The sequence below is a fragment of the Suricata suricatta genome, chromosome 1 (assembly GCF_006229205.1).
Source record: "Suricata suricatta isolate VVHF042 chromosome 1, meerkat_22Aug2017_6uvM2_HiC, whole genome shotgun sequence".
Classification (NCBI taxonomy): domain Eukaryota; kingdom Metazoa; phylum Chordata; class Mammalia; order Carnivora; family Herpestidae; genus Suricata; species Suricata suricatta.
The window spans coordinates 185,077,417-185,096,495 of record NC_043700.1 but is presented as its reverse complement, the minus strand read 5'-3'; the positions used below and the strand labels follow the sequence as shown (position 1 = coordinate 185,096,495).

General features: G+C 44.2%; 1 protein-coding gene across 1 annotated transcript in view; it reads right to left on the bottom strand.

Moving 5' to 3' along the window:
* The window catches only part of BOD1L1 (biorientation of chromosomes in cell division 1 like 1), a 51,396-nt gene that overhangs the window by 32,103 nt on the left and 214 nt on the right, over positions 1–19,079 (bottom strand). Inside the window, exons 2-10 of the mRNA XM_029952354.1 lie at positions 18,968–19,078; positions 13,731–13,855; positions 9,373–9,563; positions 8,277–8,891; positions 7,552–7,701; positions 5,294–5,460; positions 2,922–3,033; positions 2,138–2,276; positions 1,383–1,455 (exon numbers count right to left, since the gene is read on the bottom strand). Coding sequence (XP_029808214.1) covers positions 1,383–1,455; positions 2,138–2,276; positions 2,922–3,033; positions 5,294–5,460; positions 7,552–7,701; positions 8,277–8,891; positions 9,373–9,563; positions 13,731–13,855; positions 18,968–19,078 — 1,683 coding nt within the window. The remainder of the gene's footprint in view (positions 1–1,382; positions 1,456–2,137; positions 2,277–2,921; positions 3,034–5,293; positions 5,461–7,551; positions 7,702–8,276; positions 8,892–9,372; positions 9,564–13,730; positions 13,856–18,967; position 19,079) is intronic.

Genomic DNA, 19,079 nt, shown 5'->3' with positions numbered 1-19,079 from the left:
TATTGGAGGGAGACAATGACGGACCAGAGCATCCGACCCTTCCTCCCTGGCCCACAGTATGGCACTGAGTACATTACTAATGCTAGTCAGTGAATGCAGACCACACACTTTCGTACAGTCTCAATGACCACTCCCTATCATTTCTCATTCAGATAACGGGCTGAAGTTCTCAGAAAGATCTCTGTCTCTGTGTCTCCGGGTTAGTTTATCACTGCACCTTCTTATAATTTAACACAAAGATTAACGGACTTCTACAAATTCAGGGAGTTGGACATAGCAAGATCTTAAAAAGCTCTTTAAAACGAAATTCCTCAAAGAAAGAACTAACAGAACTAACTAAAACCTAATTTTACAGTAAGCTTCAACCAGCTTACGTGAACAAAATTTTATGAAGTCATTTTTAAAAGAGATTTATCATGAAATGAAGTTAAATATTTTAAAGTATGCCATTAAAATGTCAGGATATACTTATAAATGTGCCTCTAATTTCTGAATAAAGAAATCAAGATTATTTACTGGCGATAAATAAATAATCATTAAATTATCAGTCTTCCCTTGGAAATGTTAAGATAGTTTCAGTATAGGTGCTTGGCTGGTTTGGACAGTAGACTGTGAGTGAGACTCCTGATTTCAGGGTCATGTGAGCCCTAGGCTGGGCATGGAGTCTGCCCAAAAAAGGATACTTTGGCTATAGCATGATAAATATGGCAAGCTAAATACGGATTTAAATTCAGTGAAAGCAAAAGTTTATCCCAAGAAAATAACCCAAACACAGGAAAAAATGTATTCATTAAACACACTTTCACTACTTTAAATAGATCAAGATCTTGGAAGTAATCGAAGTGCTCATTCTATGAGGGAATGCTTAAATTAGGGTCTATCTATTCAATACAACACTGTGCAATCATTAAATATAATAACTAGAAACTTACAGGGTAACTTGAAGCGAGCAAGAGGGAATGTTAAAATCATTTAGCAAGATTACACCCACTCTATAAAATTACGTACATTTGTGGAGGAATGCAAGAGAATGCAGTGGATAATCTGCCCCGGAGAAGGGGTTTTAGCTTCCCCCTTTCCTTTTCATTATCATCACGGGCAATTTTGTTATTGCCAGTATAAGAAATGAGGGTGGGGGGCTGGGGAATGAAGGAAAGGAAAGTAGAAAAGTAGCTATTACCTGGATAAAAGATCACGTGAATCAACTGGTCAAATGAGGAAATCAGATCATCACAGGATGGGGGTTCAAGAATGCTAAAGGTGATGGATTTTTCATTTAACTTGGAAAAGGTTTAACTACATTCCAAGTTTTACTCCAAAGGACCAAATGGCCTTTATCTAACAATAAAGCATTTAAATGGGTTTTATTAATTGAGACACACCTCACTTGTCTTGAGCGTTTCTTTGGAATCTTCTTCAGATTGCTGTTTCTTTTTAGAATTCTCTTCAACATTCCTAAATGGGAAGAAAAAGGTACATATGAATTTTATTTGAATCAAATATAAGAATTCCTCAGTAAGATTAATAACTGACTCAGCTACCTTGAAGCCTGTGACAAAGGTACGTAATTGCATCTTGACTGTACCCTATGGCTTGTGGGCCTTCAGCCCGCATTCAGAGTCTCTTTGGCTTCCTAATTCTTACAGAATTTGCTATGATCATGCAATGACAGATAAGCATTTGGTTCAGAACTCTGGTTCACAGGGAGAAGCATGAGACAGGGTTGGAGGGAATGCCTAGCAAGACTGGAAAATGGAAGCAGTCGCTGTAAATAAGTGGTTATTAAGTGGCTACAGTAGGGATACTTCCGGAGTATTCTAGAGGTTCCATAAACTCTAGGAAACTCTAGAAACAACTGTGTGTTTATACATGTGCATCTTTCTGGAGACTTGAAAAACTGCTGTCAAATTATGAAAAAGTTCTGGGATCCCTCCCCCAAAACCATTAAGACACACTACTTTACAATAGAGATGTTAACACAATGAATCAGGATATAGGGAGCCCATTGTTTTCATAAACAAGCAGCGATAACACACACTTGCAAGGTGAGGTTCTTTGCCATCACTGCGAATGTCTCTCTTCTGCAAGTATGCCAGGGGCAAGTTAGAATGGGAACACTGCCAGACAAAACATGTACCTTGAATCTTTCTTCCTTTTTTTGCTTAAGGCTACTTTTTTCTCTAAAACTTTCCGTTCTTTAAGGACTTCTTTAATTCTGGGGGCTTTAGGTTCCAAATTCTTTGCTGATGATTCTTCTAAGTCCACACTATTTTTGCCTAGGAAGGAAGCAACTTTATCAATAAGCTGTACTTTAGAATGGAATTTATAAACAGTGTAATGTTTATTTCTCATTGAGATTTTCTGATCAGTGTAAAAGTGCTGAATGTCTTTAATACCCTTCAGTTGTACTAGAAGAAACACAATATTTTAGATGGGCAAGTCTCAGCTTTTTTTATTTCAAATGATTATATGTGTATGTTTTTGTATATTACACAGGATCAGTGCCTGGAGAAAGTTCAATTTTGTTCAATGAAATATTCCAGGTAAATGTTTGACACTTTAGTTAACCCAAAGCACAGAGTAATGCTACTAATGTCACCAGCAAGGCTTGGTTACGCACATGCTAAGAATCCATTTTCCAGTGATAAGTCATTCCATAATGAATAAATAGAAAATAAATTGCTATCAAGACCTGTATAAGCTGGTACCCTATAGAAGGTTTAGCTGAGACACAGCAATATTATTTAAAAAATGATACATCAGATTAAAAAAAACTTCCATACTTAAAAGTAATTTTTTAAAACAGCTTTATTGAGATGCAATTTAGAGCATTATATATCATCTCATAAGTAATAAGAATATCTAGAAAATAGTGGAGTATATAAGATAATGTAAAACATTAAAGTTAACACCTCCTATACCTTGACTCTTAGCTTTTGAAGTCTTTGTCTTTTCTGCTTTCTGCTTTCGTTTTTCTTCAAGTTTCTCTCTATTAATTTGCCTTCTTAAAAGTCTCTCTTCTTTTTCTTTAGCCTAAAACCACAAAATATTCACAATTATCCTGACCAACTAATAGGCAAAAGCAAAACTAATGAAAACAAATGTTTACCCTTTATTTTATTTTTTTAATAGTTTATTGCCAAGTTGGTTTCCATATAACACCCAGTGCTCTTCCCCACAAATGCCCTCCTCCATGACCGTAACCCCTCATCTCCTTTCTCCCTCCCTCTTCAGCCCTCAGTTTGTTTTCAGTATTTAAGAGTCTCTCATGATTTGCCTCCCTCCCTCTCCCTAACTTTCCCCCCAGCCTTCCCCTTCCCATGGTCCCCTGTTAGACCTATGAGTGAGAACATATGGTATCTGTCCTTCTCTGCCTGATTTATTTCGCTTAGCATGATACTCTCGAGGTCCATCCACTTTGATAGAGATGGCCAGATTTCATTCTTTCTCATTGTCATGTAGTATTCCATTGTATAGATAAACCACATCTTCTTGATCCATTCATCACTTGGACATTTAGGCTCTTTCCATGATTTGGCTATTGTTGAAAGTGCCACTATGAACATTGGGGTACATGTGCTCCTATGCATCAGCACTTCTGTATTCCTTGGGTAAATCCCTAGCAATGCTATTGCTGGGGTTCTATTGGGTTTTGGGAATAGGGAAGTTCTATTGATAGTTTTCTGAGGAACCTCCACACTGTTTTCCAGAGCGGCTGCACCAGTTTACATTCCCACCAACAGTGTAGGTGGGTGCCTGTTTCTCCACATCCTCACCAGCATCCATAGTCTCTTGATTTGTTCATTTTAGCCACTCTGACTTACGCTTAGTCTTCAAATATTCTTACAAAATAATGGTTTTGCAAAGGTGCATATACATTACACAATTTGGAAGCTACCAGAAGACACAGATATGAAAATTTTCCATTACTCTTTCAGATTGCCATTAGTTTAAAGAATGGGAAAGTTACCATTTTGGGAAATGGTAGTTTAATAAACGAGTTACTTAAATTAAAAGGATGGCTGTGAAAATGTATAGGAACATCAATGTAGATGATATGTACATAGGCAAATCTCCATAATTTTTAAATTATTCTGAAAGGAGAAAGCTGAAGTACAGATTCAAGAGACAGGCTTGTCCTACAACAAATATGACTCAGTGGTTATGCTCTTGGGACCCAGGTTTGGACATGAGACTTTCTGCTGTCCTATTTAAAAAAAAACAAGGGGCTCCTGGGTGGCTCAGTCATTTAAGCATTCGACTTTGGCTCAGGTCATGATCTCATGGCTTATGAGTTTGAGGCCTGCGTTGGTCTCTGTGCTGATGGCTCAAAGCTTGGAGCCTGCTGCGGATTCTGTGTCCCTCTCTCATTCTTCTGCTCCCCTACTTATGCTCTGTCTCTCTCAAGCATAAATTAAAAAAAAATTAAAATAAGTAAATAAAATAATAAAACAAGAATCCAGTCATTGTGGGTTACTCCCACCACCCCTTTCCAGCCAGAACTTAAAGTCTCAAAGTGCCAAAAACCCTAAGCATAGGCATATCCTCTGATGAAGCAAACCCCTCAAGAGTAAGCCACTATCTATTAGCTTTTCTACATCCTTTAAATGATTGTCCTAGGTAATAGTATTTCCTCATTCTAAGATGTAAAACTCTATATGTTAATGTTGCAACTGTTAAGTCATCTTAAAACTGATGCACACATATGATGAGGCAGTAAAGTTTTCTCTAAGAAGCTGTTAATAATCCAATGACACATCTTGTACCTAGAAAATTTGTAGACTATACTTCTCTCTTTTTAAAAAAATATTTTTAATGTTTATTTATTTTTAAGTGAGAGAGAAAGAGCATGAGTGAGGAAGGGGCAGAGAGAGGCAGAGACAGAGTCTGAAGCAGGCTCCAGGCTCCACGCACAGAGCCTGACGTACGGCTCAAACCCACAAGTAACGAGATCATGACCTGGGCTGAAGTCAGACACTTAACCAACTGAGCCACCCTCCTGCCTGTCCCTCTTACTATTATGTTAACGGGTCCTATCTTCATATGGCTCGATCCACACTTAATTCAGACATTTCCATACTGAGACACTTGATGCCCATTTTTCACCATTAATCATAACGACACAAACACCTATGTCACATGTTTGCGAATGTTCTGCCTAAACGACAGGTTTCCGAAGGCAGAACCTGCATGTTATGGCTCCGTCTGCCGCCCAGTACCTTGCACACAGACTCGCAAGGTTTGTCAACTTGACTTAACAGGTTAAAATAGCGACAGATCAAATCTGACTCACAATAGACTGGCGCCGTTGCTCTACGGTCAGTTCATCATCGGAGTCACTGTAATACTTTGAGTAAAGATAAGGTTTGTGAACGTAAGCATGCCGCACGCTTTTTGCTTTTCCTTCGCTGGGATCACTGGTTTGAGTTTTTGTTTTGTTCTGCTTGTTCTTCTCCTCATCTGGAAGAAAGCCAATAGAAAGAGCAGTGCTTCTATGAGTTACCAATACAACCGACACCATGCTTGATCAACATCGAGCAGCAAGAGCAGTATGTATACAGTTCAAGGGCATTTCTCGGTCCAATGGGAACTATCAGGATGCAAAAAAATCGGCAATAAACATTTTAAAGGCTATGATCCATATCTAAAAATACTTCTAATTAGCTTCTCACACATAGAAAAGACAGAGAAAAATTAGACTCTATCACCATTTATGGTTTCTTGACGAACAGTTAATTTCATTTGTATGTCAGGGGACTTGGTATGGACTTGGCTTTACCGCTGTAGAACTGAGCAAGGTCTCCTGAACCCACACTTGAAAGCAGACCTGAGATTTTTTTTTTAATTTGAGATTTTAATGACCACCCGAGTCTCTCATTTATGCAAGCGGCCAGACTCAATAACTGGCCCACACCAAGTATATAGTAAATGTCCTCTACCTTAAGGAGGGTATGTTTCCCCACAAAACAGCAAGTAATGTAGAAAACTTGTAAGCAAGGTCTTCATTTCTACCACTTACACTCTCAGAACAGTCACCTTCTTACTTTTTGGATCTCATACATATAAAATCTGGTCCTGTCTAGGAAAAAACTTGAAAAGCCCCACAAGAGCGCCTAGAATGAGAAATTTTAGTTAGGCTTCAGAAAGTGGGGGGCTCCCAGGATGCCTGACATCCATCTTACACAGGGCCCTTGGAGCCGACCTCACAACAACGTAGGAAAAAGTAGTGAGCGCTGCTGTGGTTTTCTGGGCTGCTCGTTTCATTTTTAGGGTACTAAGAATGCAAACTGGGATAGAGAGAAAAATAGATCCGTGGAATTAAAAGCTTCTACTTTTTCTCCTCTAGGGTTTTCTCTCTAGGTGTTCTATCCAAAAGCCAACGGCAAATTTACAAGATGCTACTTACAAGTAGTTGCAAATAGTATTTGATTTTTTTAAAAAAGGTCATAAGCAGAACTTAATTATGCCATACAGAGCAGCACAGAGTGTTGTTCAGAAGCCCAGACGAGGGTTGAAATTGGCACTGGAGCTCAATGGCTGCGTAACCCTGGACAGGACACCTTTTCTTGGTGACTGTGTTTCCTCACCTGGACCTACTTCTCAGGACTGCTGAGGATTACAGGTGCTAGTACACAGAATAGTATATAGGAAGTGCTTAATTAGGGTGGGGTGAGAATAATAAACTCTACAGAGACGTATGCCCGTAGCTTCTGGGAGGTAATCTCTAAGTCTCTGGAATGTCATGTCTGACAGGAGTGTTTATTTGCCTGGGGGTCATGGGTGAAGCAAAACCAACTCACAGTATGACCAGGGTCAGTAGCTTTGGGCCACAGCGTATCAGCCTGACCTCTGGAGGGACTGGAGACTAAGATCTGACATTATGTCTACATCATGGAGCCCCAGGAGAAATTCTGGACATCAAGGCTCATGTGAGCTTTTCTGGTTGGCAATCAGCCACATATATTGTCCGGCATCAATGACAGAAAGGGGGTACTCCCCGTGACCCTGCAGGGAAATGACCCTGAGAAGCTCCCTAGACACTGGCCAATGTCCCTCCTCCCTCGGCTGAGCTGAATGTGTGCCCCTCAGCTGTAAGAAACCATAACCCGGACTCGTAAAGCTTTCAGTGAGTTCTCGGAGTCCTTCTAGAGAACCATCAGACCTAGGGTGGGCTTGGAGACCTCAAATTTGCAAACGGTGTCTGAAGTGAGAGCAGTCTTGTGGACCGTGCTCCCCGAACAACACCCAGAGAAACCCACAGACACAGATGCCCACACACACCGCGCCGCTCATCATGGTCCCGTCTACATCTTCTAATGAACCCGAGGGATGGAGCTAAAGGATGGAGAACCAAGGCTTGCTGACTGACTTACGAAGTTTGCTCGGACAGACAACCTCGGGGCTGGGACTTAGAAACACATCTTCCAACTACAAAGGCCCGTGCTCCTGCCACTACACCCACCACACGGTCTTCACGATATAGCCATCTGAATATACAAACGCCGCTCGACGGGAAGCAGCACAGAGGCATTATTAAGTAAAATGCTTTACCATCTGATGTAATCTCTCCTTCTTCCATGCTGTCAGACATCACAACTTCCTCCTCGGTGTCTTCTTCAAAAGACGAAAGGTCACTGGTATGGACAGAGCTAACCGTGATGTCTGTAAGTCCATCCACGTCAGAATCTACCAAGGAGCAATCTTTGAGAAGGAAATAAAACACGAAGATAAATCATGTTCTAAGAACAAATTCAGGACCCAATTCCTAAGTTACACTCAAAATTTTCTTCATTGAGTGCATGTCAAAGTTCTTCAACTCTAGAAATACAAATCGCTTGCTCTCAAAAAAAAAAAAAAGACATCAAGTATTAAGGAAGAGCTGTTCAAGAAAATACAAAGGCAAACTAGTATGCCGTAACTATTAATTTACAATGTAAATGGCATACACAAAAGCAAATGTTAAGTAAATGAGATATTTACCAATATTGTAAAGATCAGGATCCACAACTATGAATTAAGTTGCTTGCGGTAATATATGCACATAAATGACAAGAGTTATATTCTAAGGTTTGCTCATTGACTGTGTGAACTAGTACACTAGCAGAGAAAAGAAATATACAAATGTTTATTCTGCATTTTTTAGCAAAGGGGATGTGAGTTTTAGGCTTTTGAAACACAGGGAAGGTAAATTTACCCCCCCCCCCCCCCCCGCCCCCCGGGCAATTAACACTCTTTGATCTGTAAACTGTTGTAAATTTTTGCAAGTTTTTATCTACCTTCTTTTGTCCCTTCAATGGTTTTAACTTTATTGCTGGTCTTTTCTGAAGGGAGTTTTGAACACTCTCCTTCTTTTTCCTTTGCTTGCTTCTCCTCTTTCACTTTTTGTAGGTCCTCACTCTTCTTTGAGTGGTCAAATTTCTTTTCGGTCTTTTCCTTCTTTTCTTTCTTTCTTTCTCCTTTGTCATTGCTCTCTGGTTTCTTTTCACCTTTGTCAGTTGATTTGTTTTTTTGGTCAGTGCTTTCCTGTTGAACATCCTTATTTAGCAGAATTGAACTATTACTCTCTTTTGTGTGATTTTTAATTTCCTCAACTGGACAAGGGAGATCATTGAATTCTTCAGGTTTAGGGGCTGTCTCCTGTCCCTCCCCTGCAGAGTCAGGTGTAGACTTTTCCTTGTCAGCCACGTCCTCTGAAGTTCTCTCTTTCTCGGCACTGGTGTCAGTGGTTGGCTGCAATGGGAGTTTTTTAGAGACTCTCTCACTGGACTTGGTGTTTGATGCTTCTGTCGAAGCTCTGGCTGCACTAGCCTCTTGGTTAAGAGATGTTATGGTTTCCAGGATCGACATGGCATCATTGGCTACATTCGCGCTGGGTCCAGGCACTGGGACACCTTTGCGGGAAAGACGAGTGTTAGGAAAAACTTACACAAGAGGCGAGCCCTCTGCTGAATCAATGCTCCAAGCCACTGCCCTCTTTATCAGACATGTATGCTGTGCAGACCCGTTCGCATTCCTTTATACTTCCGGATACCAGGGCCAGCACTGAGCACACTCTAAGTCCTCTGCTGTTCCAATCCTGCATCACAGGAAAGGTACCATGCACGGCTGAGAAGAGTCTACTTATCTTTAGTCATATTAATTATTCCCTCTATTGAAACACACACACACACACACAGCCAACACATTAGAAAAATACCTATTATTGTGCATTAATCCAAAAAAAAATGTTCTATCAGTTGAGGAATGTGATATTCAAAATCAATATAATTTCACTAGAGTGGCCAAAGAACCAAACTGATAATTGTATCCCTAACCTGATACTCAGTTCAAGAAGCAAAGCAAAGGAACTGACCAGGAGTAAAAGCAAAGCACCTTGTGTAACGATGGAAGAGTCCGGTTTCTCCTCAGTGGGGGCTGTGCTGCCACTTGCTTCCTCTCTGTGGTTCAGGGTGGCCAGAAACTCGTGCACAGCCTTCTCCACCTGAGGTCTGAATGTGTGGTTGATCTTTGGATCCACAACCTGAGAAATAATTCGGTCAATACCAGACTCCAACATTCCTGATCTGAAACACAAAGTAAGTTTTACAGAAAGGTAAAAAACAATTTCATATTATTTACATTAATCACTTTTACATAAAATTGTACCCGTCACAAATATGTTCAATCTGAAATTGCCCAATCCATGCATCTCAACATATGGAAAGAATATGCAATGGGAAATAAGTTTCACACGAAGCGGCATTTACATAGATCACATTGTAAGAAAGTCTATATACTTTCTACCAGCACTGTTGCTAGTGGAAATATAAAAGCAAACAACACAAAAAACAAAACACCCTTAAAACCAGACACAATACTGTACCTAGCACCCACGCTGACAGGGGATGCTTACCTTATCCCAACCCTGGCCAGGGAATACATGATCACTAAAACTGAGTTCTGGGTATAAAATAAATCTATGGACTCCACTTTTTTTTTTTTTTTTTTTTTTTTTTAAACAGAAAAATGTAAGCCTTTTAGAAGTATGAGAATCTCCGGGAAAACTGAAGAACATATAACATCAAGCTTATAAAACAAAACAAAGAAAGTAAACTCCAGAAAAATAAAAAAAAGAAACATAAGACTTCTTGTTTTCTTTTTATTGTCTTCCTGCTATAAAAACTGATGATTTATACACCCAACAATTGTGTTACGAGTGTCTTCTCCATCACAGGCACCAGGCTGGTGGTTGGTCTGTTACAAATCAGACCTGGCTCCTGGTCTGGAGGGAGAGAGAGACAGGACTGGAACACCAGACGGCAGGCACTACAACACACCATCTGCTCTAGGAAAGAGCGGAACAAAGAAGTATTAAATATGTTTAAGATAACTTGGGAATGCTTCGCAAAGAGAAGGCGCTTGCTCTGAGTCCTGATTTCCAGAGAAGCAAAACGGAAGAAAGAGCTTAGAGAAATCCACACAAGAGACAGAGGAGCAAAGGGGGTGACAGAGGCTGAACTAACTGTGCAGAAAATCAAAACAGCGAGAGTAAAGGAAAAGGGCCTGGATTTATTTTAAGAAATGCACCGAAACCTCATTTCTTCCTAAAACAAAACGAAACTGACCACCTGAGGAGCCAATGTTTCTGGATGGTGCTGATCCCTTCCAGCTTCCAGGCCTTGGCTCTCTCTGCAGACCGGGGGGAGGCAGCTCTCCTTACACTTGACAATGCTATTTTTGAGTGCAGCTCTTTCTGAGTAGAGGATGGATTTGATTTCCATTTCCGGAGGTACCTTGCAGCCTTGTGATACTATGATTCTACTTATGTGGGCCATAGAGAAAAATGAGTCAACACCGCACAAAGTAGGTAACCTGCTTTTTAAAGTTCTAAGATAGAAAAAAAAAAAAGAATGCAAAGCCTGCAAACGTTGTTACACCTTAGAGGTGCCTTGAACATGTAGCAGGTGTAAAAGAAATAAGGACAAGCAACCTTAAAAAATGTTTTCAGGCACAACACAAAGGCATAGCGTAAAAAATGAAACCCATCCACCTTAACAGGACTACTGCACCCGCTTTCCCTGCCCCTATTCCAGGCCCTGGTCTATTTCAGTCTAGTCTCCCACCGAGGTCAGCTCTGATCTGAAATGAAAGTGGAGGCCAGTCCCAAAAGCTGACCACACTGCTCTCTGTGGGCTCACTCTAGTACGGTGTGGTCCCGGCAGCCTCACCAGAGGGAGACGCTACAGCCCTGGACTCAAGGGCAAAGCTGAAATGCCAGCAGGTGATATTTTCCTGGTTAAAGCTACTTCCTTATCTTTTCAAATTCTATTCGGTTAAGATCATTATTTAGAGCTATCTAGCATTTTAGATTTGGTTGCTCAAATGAACACATAAAAAGAACACTACTGAGAGGTACCTGGGTGGCTCACTTGGTTAAGCATCTGACTCTTGATTTGGGCTCAAGCCACGATCCTGTGGTCGTGAGACTGAGCCCCACGTCAGGCTCCATGCTGCGCCTGAAGCCTGTTTAGGACTCTCTCTCTCCCTGTCTCTCTGCCCATCTCCCACTCGTACTCTCTCTCTTAAAATAAAGAAACATTAAAAAAATAATACTATTGAGTCAGAAGATCAATTATTAAGTTGAACCATTCAAAATGACAGTATCTTTGTCCCACAAAGATGGGAATTGTTGATGGTTCAGGCTAATGGTCAACTGAATATTTCTCAAAGTCTTTGTATGAAAAACTGTTTGAAATCGTATGTCCCTCTCTACACCAACAGTTGGACAACTAACTACTGAAGTCTTTCTTTAAGGAAGCTAGAAAATGTTATACTGAGTGATGTATAACTTTACTAATGGACTTTAAATAAGTGACTATTTTATTTAGTGGGGCACCTGTGTGGTTCAGTTGGTTGAGCGTCTCTTGATTTCTGCTCAGGTCATGAGCTCAGTTTGTGGCATCAAGCCCCAGGGTGGGGCTCAGTGCTGGCGGCATGGGGCCTGCCTGGGATTCTCTCTCCCTCTCTCTCTCTCTGCCCCTCCCCAGTTCATGTACTGTCTTTCTCTCTCCCAAAATAAACATAAAAAATAACAAATAACAAAGCTAGCAGAAAATTTACAGATGTCCTAGGAAGAGCAATGCCTAAATTATCCAAGGGACAGCTGTCTCCCCTGTTCTAAAAGGTCTCTAAAGACAGTCCCTGGGACCCAGGCTGGCGGTCACGAGAACCCCTTACTGACATGTACAGCAGCTCCTCACCAGGCAGGAATCTGTGACAATGTGTTTTACGGGTGCCGTAAGCACTGTTAAGCGCTTGATTGTACAGGGCTGGGGAAAGAATAAATGAGTGCTTCCCTCCTTTCTAGGTTTTGTTTGCTGAGGAGGAAATGCAACGCCAGGAAACCTGCCTTCAACTTTAGTCCCTCGGCATATGAAAAAAAGAATGCATCTCCCCCAGCCCCCAGAAAAAAAAACTCTATGCTTTTAAAGTGAAGGAATCATTGGTGAAAAGGGGGGGCAGCTCCACCCTCTGTAATCAGGAGCGCTCTGCAGAAGGGAGAGGCAGGCCTTGTCATTGTCACCCCCTGCCATTATGGCTACTGTTCTCCTGAAAAGCCTGGAAACGTCTCGGCACCCACAGACCGCTGCAGCCTTGGGTTTCCGGGAAAGGCTCTGGCTTTCCTCAGCACGTATCAGCCCTCGGTGGCATCCTTTGAACTCTGGGGGGCTCTTCTACAGGTTTCTCAAACATCCTTTACAATGCAGACCTCGAAGCTACTGTTAAACTTCCCTCCTCTCTGATTCAGCAGGAAACAGCCCGAACCCCCAGGCTCCTTGTTTCTAGGAGCACAGGGGCTAAATGGGTCTTGGAGTCTGGGTATGAAGTGTGTCCCTGGAGCAGGACAAGGGGGCATGAAGAGCTAGGGGGAAGACGGAATTGTTTCACTGTGTAAAAAAATCGCATTTCATTCTAAAAGATGAGCTTGAACGTAAATATTTGTCAAGAAAGGAAGACGGGGCACTCTTTAAAGAGCTCAGTTACCCTTTCGGCGGGGAGGGTGAAGCAGGGGTACAAGGCCTGGGCCTTCCTTCCTTGGCAAATATTTATAATCAAGAACAAGACAGTATTGTAAATCTGCTTTTTGGGGAACAAATATGATTTTCTTCAAGGTCCCTCTAAACACTCCAGCTCTTCTCATTATGTTCCCCCAAAATGGCTCTAACAGGTCCCAACACACTTTCCTTCTTTTTTTTTTTTTTTTTTTTTCGGCTGTATCATCACTTAAAAGCAGACTTAAAAGTCACAGTAAAGTGCAAAAGAAAAAAAAAGGGGGGGCTGTATTAGAAGATAGAAGACATGGCCTCGACCCAGAGGAAATTATTTTAATTGCAGTGATCTAGAATGTCTTTTGATTCGGCAAAGTGGAATGATAAAGCCTGATCTTTATGGGCTATTCTGGCACAAACCATCCATTAACTTCACACCCCAGGGTTTTGTTTTGTTAGGTCACATTGCCAGCCTGTTCCTTCAGGTATTTCCAAAAATCTGCAGGGGAAGCCAGACTGCTAAAATTCATGGGGAGATGTGAAGTGACTGGAGGCCCCCCTAAAATTACACCGCGTCACATACGAAACAGACAAGCAGATGTGGTAAGAACAACTTCTGGCCTCCGCGAACCGGCCTCGGCCCCCCGCGGCGTGGACGGACGCCTTCTCGGCCGCCGGGTGCCCTGGGCCAGGGACACTTACTTGAGCACCTGCTGTCTGATGTTGTTCCTCAGCTGGTTCTTGTTGAGGTGAGGACTCCAGGTATGAGTGGCCAAGTGGTTCACGACAAAGCTGTCAACCCTTTGCCTCAGGTTCTGGTAGGCAGGCTGCGGAGGGAGCAAAAAAGACACATGATAGAAGTCACGAGTGTTACACAATATTAGTGTTTAGAAGTCTCAGGAATCTGAGTATCTTTAATAGCCTTAACTTTTTTTTTTTTTTTTTAGATCACAGTATCGATGTGGCCACTGAAGTTTCTCAGCTTAGGACCATCCTGCCTCAGGATAACGGAGACACGCAAACGCTGCTTGTTTTGTCTAAGGCAAGATGCTTGGAGATCGGAGGGGCTCAAAGAGGAAAGACATACCTCTTATTCGTAGACAAAGGCCTCGAAAATCAGACCCAAGTAAATATTTGGATTAGATCAGTGTTAGATGATCTGGAGCAAAGAAAGGGAGGGGGCGCAGAAGAAGAAGTCTCTGTTGAGGACGTGGCGTTTGAGCTGGACCTTCAGGGTTTTGCAAAGCAGCTGGTCATCGGAAAGGCAGGCCCTGCACGCACGGCCCACGACAGAAGCAGGGCACGTGCATGAGAACACGTGGGGTCCGGAGCATCTGGGGGCCCCCAAGTTGGTTGGAGAAGAGAATACAAAAGGCAAAGATATGAGGATGCGGACAGCCTGCGGCAGGGGCTGGAGGGCTCTGGGGACCTGGGACTTCGGGGTCGAGGACAGGAGCCCACTGCACGTGAGCAGAGGGATACGCTAGAGCTGAGCTTTCTGACGGCAAGAGAGTAAAGAGACACAAGTGTACTTCTGAAAGGACGCCGTAACTACCGTGACGAAGCTGTGTACCGGGGAGCAGACGCCCGCTGAACCAACACTGGGACAAGGCATGCGACATAACGTCAGGTAGCGGCTCTCAAGCCGGGGAGAGCCTGCCTCCACCCCTCCACCCCGGGGGACCTCACACACTGTCTGGAGACATTGTTGGTGGTCACACCTCAGGGCGCTGCACTGGCAGCTGGTGGGTAGAGGGCAGGGAGGCTGTTGAGACACCTAGCGTGCACTGGGGAACCCTGAACAACAAAACACTTTCCAGCCTAGAAAGTCAACAGTGCTGAGGCTGAGAGCCCCTAAATTAAGGGAAGCAGGAGAGAGGACACATAGTACGTCACTTTTTTAAAAGTATATTTATTTATTTTTGAGAGAGAGAGAATGAGGGAGGAGCAGAGAGAGGAAGACAGAGAATCCCAAGCAGGGATGCCAGGCTCCAACTCACAAACGGTGAGAGACCCGTGAGACGGTGACCTGAGCTGAAATCAAGAGTCAGACGCTTAACTGACTGTGCCACCCAGGGGGCCCTATGTCACTGCTTAAAAGGACATGCACAGGAGCCACTGGCCACTCAACCAGGACCGCACACTTCATTCCTAGAGACTGCCCCTCCCCCACCACTCAGGGTCTATCTGTCACGTGGCTTCTCCTGTAAAGGAGTGTGAGTGTCCTTGAATGACTGCCAGCAAACCATACGGCTTCATCTGCTGCGTTTGCTGCTCCCCTCACCCTTCCAAGCTCGTACGCCAGGGAAACATTCTCACCCCTTCAATCTTCTGTACCCGCCATTCCCCCTACTTTTTATTTCTCACCTTCAGAGCTCACTCGCGTCTGTGATGTCATCCCAACGCCCGTGGTAGGCTCCCCCGGCCTTCCCAACAATTCCTGCATTGTACTGTATCTGGGGGGGAGGGCGGGGGTGTTCATCTCTCCACTGGAGTGGAAGCCGGGTCCTCACACTCACTTAACCTTTGTTTTCACACGGCTTATCCCACTGCTTGGTGGATAAGCAATTAAAAAGTAGCTGTTAGCGCAGATGGCCAGGTAACTATCTCCAGCCCAGAGGATGAGGCTTTGTCCCTTTGTGATGTGCCCTCATCCCTTCCAATTTCCAGACTTTCGCTGATACCTATTTTCTATCCTACGAGAAACGCTCAAGATCCCGTCTCACATCTCTCTCCGTTTATCCAAAATCAACGTGAACTAAAACGGATTCTTCCTCCCCAGGGACAGCAGCACCTTACTGAAATCCTCCCTGGACAACTTACTGAGAACAAATCAGCAATGCTTCCCACCTGCACCCTGCTTTATTTCTTCCACAGAACCTACTACACGTCATGGCCTGCCTTGCTTTTCTGTGCTGGGATGCGAGCTCCATAAAAGTAGGGAGGTTCTGGTCACTGTTGAATCTTGGTACCTCAACAGTGCCTTGTACGTAATAAATATTTGTTGGGTGAGTAAGTTTATATACTGTCTTCAGTATTCCTTTCAAATCTATAAAGAAAAAAAAAAGAGGCAATAATCACAGTGACCAGGAAGCCACTTGTAACTGAGAAAGTTTACAAAATTGGCCTTCATTACTTGGGGGGAAAGGTGCCATGTTTTTTGGTTGGTGAGCTCCCTGCCTGGGACAGATTGACGGGTGTCTCTTGATTGTCCCTCTTTACACTCTCCAGGGTGACCTCAGAGCAAAGGGGTAGGAATGGCAGGGATCTGAGAACTAGTCATCTACAACAGAGGAGCCTTAGTTAGATCGTGGGATGTCCAAGGTTCTAATTCCTTGGGTCGGAGGGCTGATTGGCTTACTACAGTCAGATCCCTCACTTGGTCGGCTAAGGACCATCTACAACGAGGGCAGTTTAGAGGGCTTTATGGCCTTCTGGAGTGGCAGCAGTCTTTGGTCCTTCTCTTGCTTTAACCACACTGGGCTGGGTGATGGTTCCGCTCTTTGAGAGCTCCTGATGGGTATTGAATGTCTTGATTCTTAAATATCCATGTGACTCACAATCCCAGTTACTGCTACAACCCTACAGAGTCCATGCTGCAGGTCAGAGTTTGACATAAAGCAGGCCAGTCTTCAGGGTTCAATTCCCAAAAGCACCACCCCACAAGTGGTCTCAATGACAAGTTATTCTTACAGCGGAGATTCAATGGTTCCATCAATGTGATGCTCCTTCGCACGAACAGGGGAAGGCACGTCTACTCTGACCCACTCATCACATGGAGAGAAATGTTATGTTCAAAGGAAAACCTTGGCTTCAGTAGGATTTTTGAGACTTTCAAATTTGTCAGTTTTTCTATAAGAAAAAGGATATAAAATGCTACAAAACTAGAGGAAACACTTCACATCAGATTAGAATCTGCATAATCGTTAGTAAAACTAAGGAACAGGAAGAGGGAGACAGTCATGGGGGAAAGAGAGCCAGAACCAGGAGGCCCAGCGGGAGAAGACAAGGAGGAAAGAGAGGCGGGCAGGCATCAGGAGTGGAGGCAGAGGGAGAAAGGACGGGAGGGGTGAGGAAAGAATTTCCGCCGCACACAGGCATCCTTTTCTGCCCGGGAAGGGGTATCATTTCAGTTCTCTTCTCTAGTTTCACACATTAAAACAAGGGACCTTGTTCTGCGGCCGCTGAACTCCTTGAAACTATAGATTAGGTGGAGCCACGTGTCACTGCCTACAGTCGACCGTTTCTGAATCATAAAAGTTGCACTTGAATGTGCATATGTGCATTTTTTCTTGGGAAGAGGGTCCTGGCTTCGTTAGACTGTCCATGGGAGCGTGCTTCCCTCCTTCCCACCAAGAAAGGTTTTTGGGCTGCACTTTGAGAGGATCCGGCAGGGGCATTACAGACCCCTGACAATAACCTTTAGCGGGGATGGGGATGAAGAAAAAGTTGAGCCTTAGCTGTTGCAGCGCCCCCTTCAGCATATCCAAGTTTCCAAGGTGCGTGCACAAGGATAATGGAGATGTGTAGGTTTCCATGAAATAGGCATTATTTTCAAAAAGATGGCTGTGCATAGTCCCTAAAACGAAGTGAGAAAAGTATACACTTCCTACACAGATGAACATCTCCAAGTATACTGAATTCTCTGTGATATAAAACCCCCAACACCCTGAAAAGGCTCATTCTACCTCTGGTCTACATGGTGGATCAGAGTCCTTCTAAGATATCCCCAGATTGTCCAGAGGGTTTTCCCAGAGGACAGCAGAATCGTGTGCAGTTTTCATCCAATCCCGGTGAACACTCACAAGGAAAAACCCGTGTAAGATGCAAACACCCCTGGTCTCAAAGAAATGAGGTCCCACAGAAAAGCTGAATGTGCCGAGAAAACCCTCATCCCATCCAAGCTCCAATCCGAGGGACCCAACGGATAGAAGCCAAATACTCCGATTTTCTAATTGTTTCCAACTGAAGCTTCCTGCTTCAATCACTTCCAGAACTCCGGACTCTGTTTTCCACGCACCTCATGGATTGCTCTTTGCTGGTGTCCAGTGCTCATTCTTTGCAGAATCAGCAAAGGGTACTCATTCCTGCTACCACCCCCTTTCGCTCAGACATTTGGTACAAAATCCTTCTCCTTCCCAGCCCCTAACTCCTTCCGTACAAGGAAGCACTTTGCAGACCTTCCCTCTTACCATTACTCTCCAGAACTAAGTCTTCTTTCCGTCCACCTTCCCCTTTAAGACCTGCTGTCACCTCTCCCCTGTCCTTTCCCCACCGAACGGCTAGGTTCTCCCTATCCTCTGCCCCTTGTCACTTCAGAGAAGTGACTTGGCCTAAGCTACCTTAACCAGATAGTGCTGGAAACAGAGTCCCAATCTCCCTAGCCCACCTTTTCACCGTCCGGCTCTGCCTTCCTACCTCTGCACCCCCCACAATGCCCAGCAATGCACCATGCAAATAATTTGATTCACTATCACTTAATTCCTCCAAAGGACAAAAGACATGATCCTTACCGCCCAGAGATCTTCGAGTGAGCAAGCAAAAATAACTTCGATACAAAGTAAACCGCGGGGGCAGGGGAGAAAGGATCAGGGATGAAAGCCCTGTTAGCATTAGTGTTTCCACACGAGTCTCCCTCAGAACAAAGACTTAGTCTTGCTCTCCACCCCATTCCCCGCGTCCAAGCAACGCCTGCACGTAGTAGGCGACTAACACTAGCGGGTTACACGAGCGAAAGGACCGGCGAATGAATGAACGCACCGAGCAGCCGCTCGAAGGGGAGGCGGCCGCCCCGGGAGGCTGGGGAGAGGCGCGCTCCGCAGGGGCCCCAGCTGGGGAAGTCGCGGCGCCGCAGGCGGACGGACGAGTGCGGGACACGGCCCGAGACGGCGGCCCTCGGGGTCCTCCCCGTCCCCCCGCAGCCCCCGCGCGCCCCGCACCTTGGTGTCCACGTCGGCCAGGCAGTCCCTGCGGAACTGGTCGAAGAGCCCCTGGCTCTTGAGGTGGTTCACGATCATGGCCACGAGCTGCGGGTCCCCGGCGCCGGCCCCC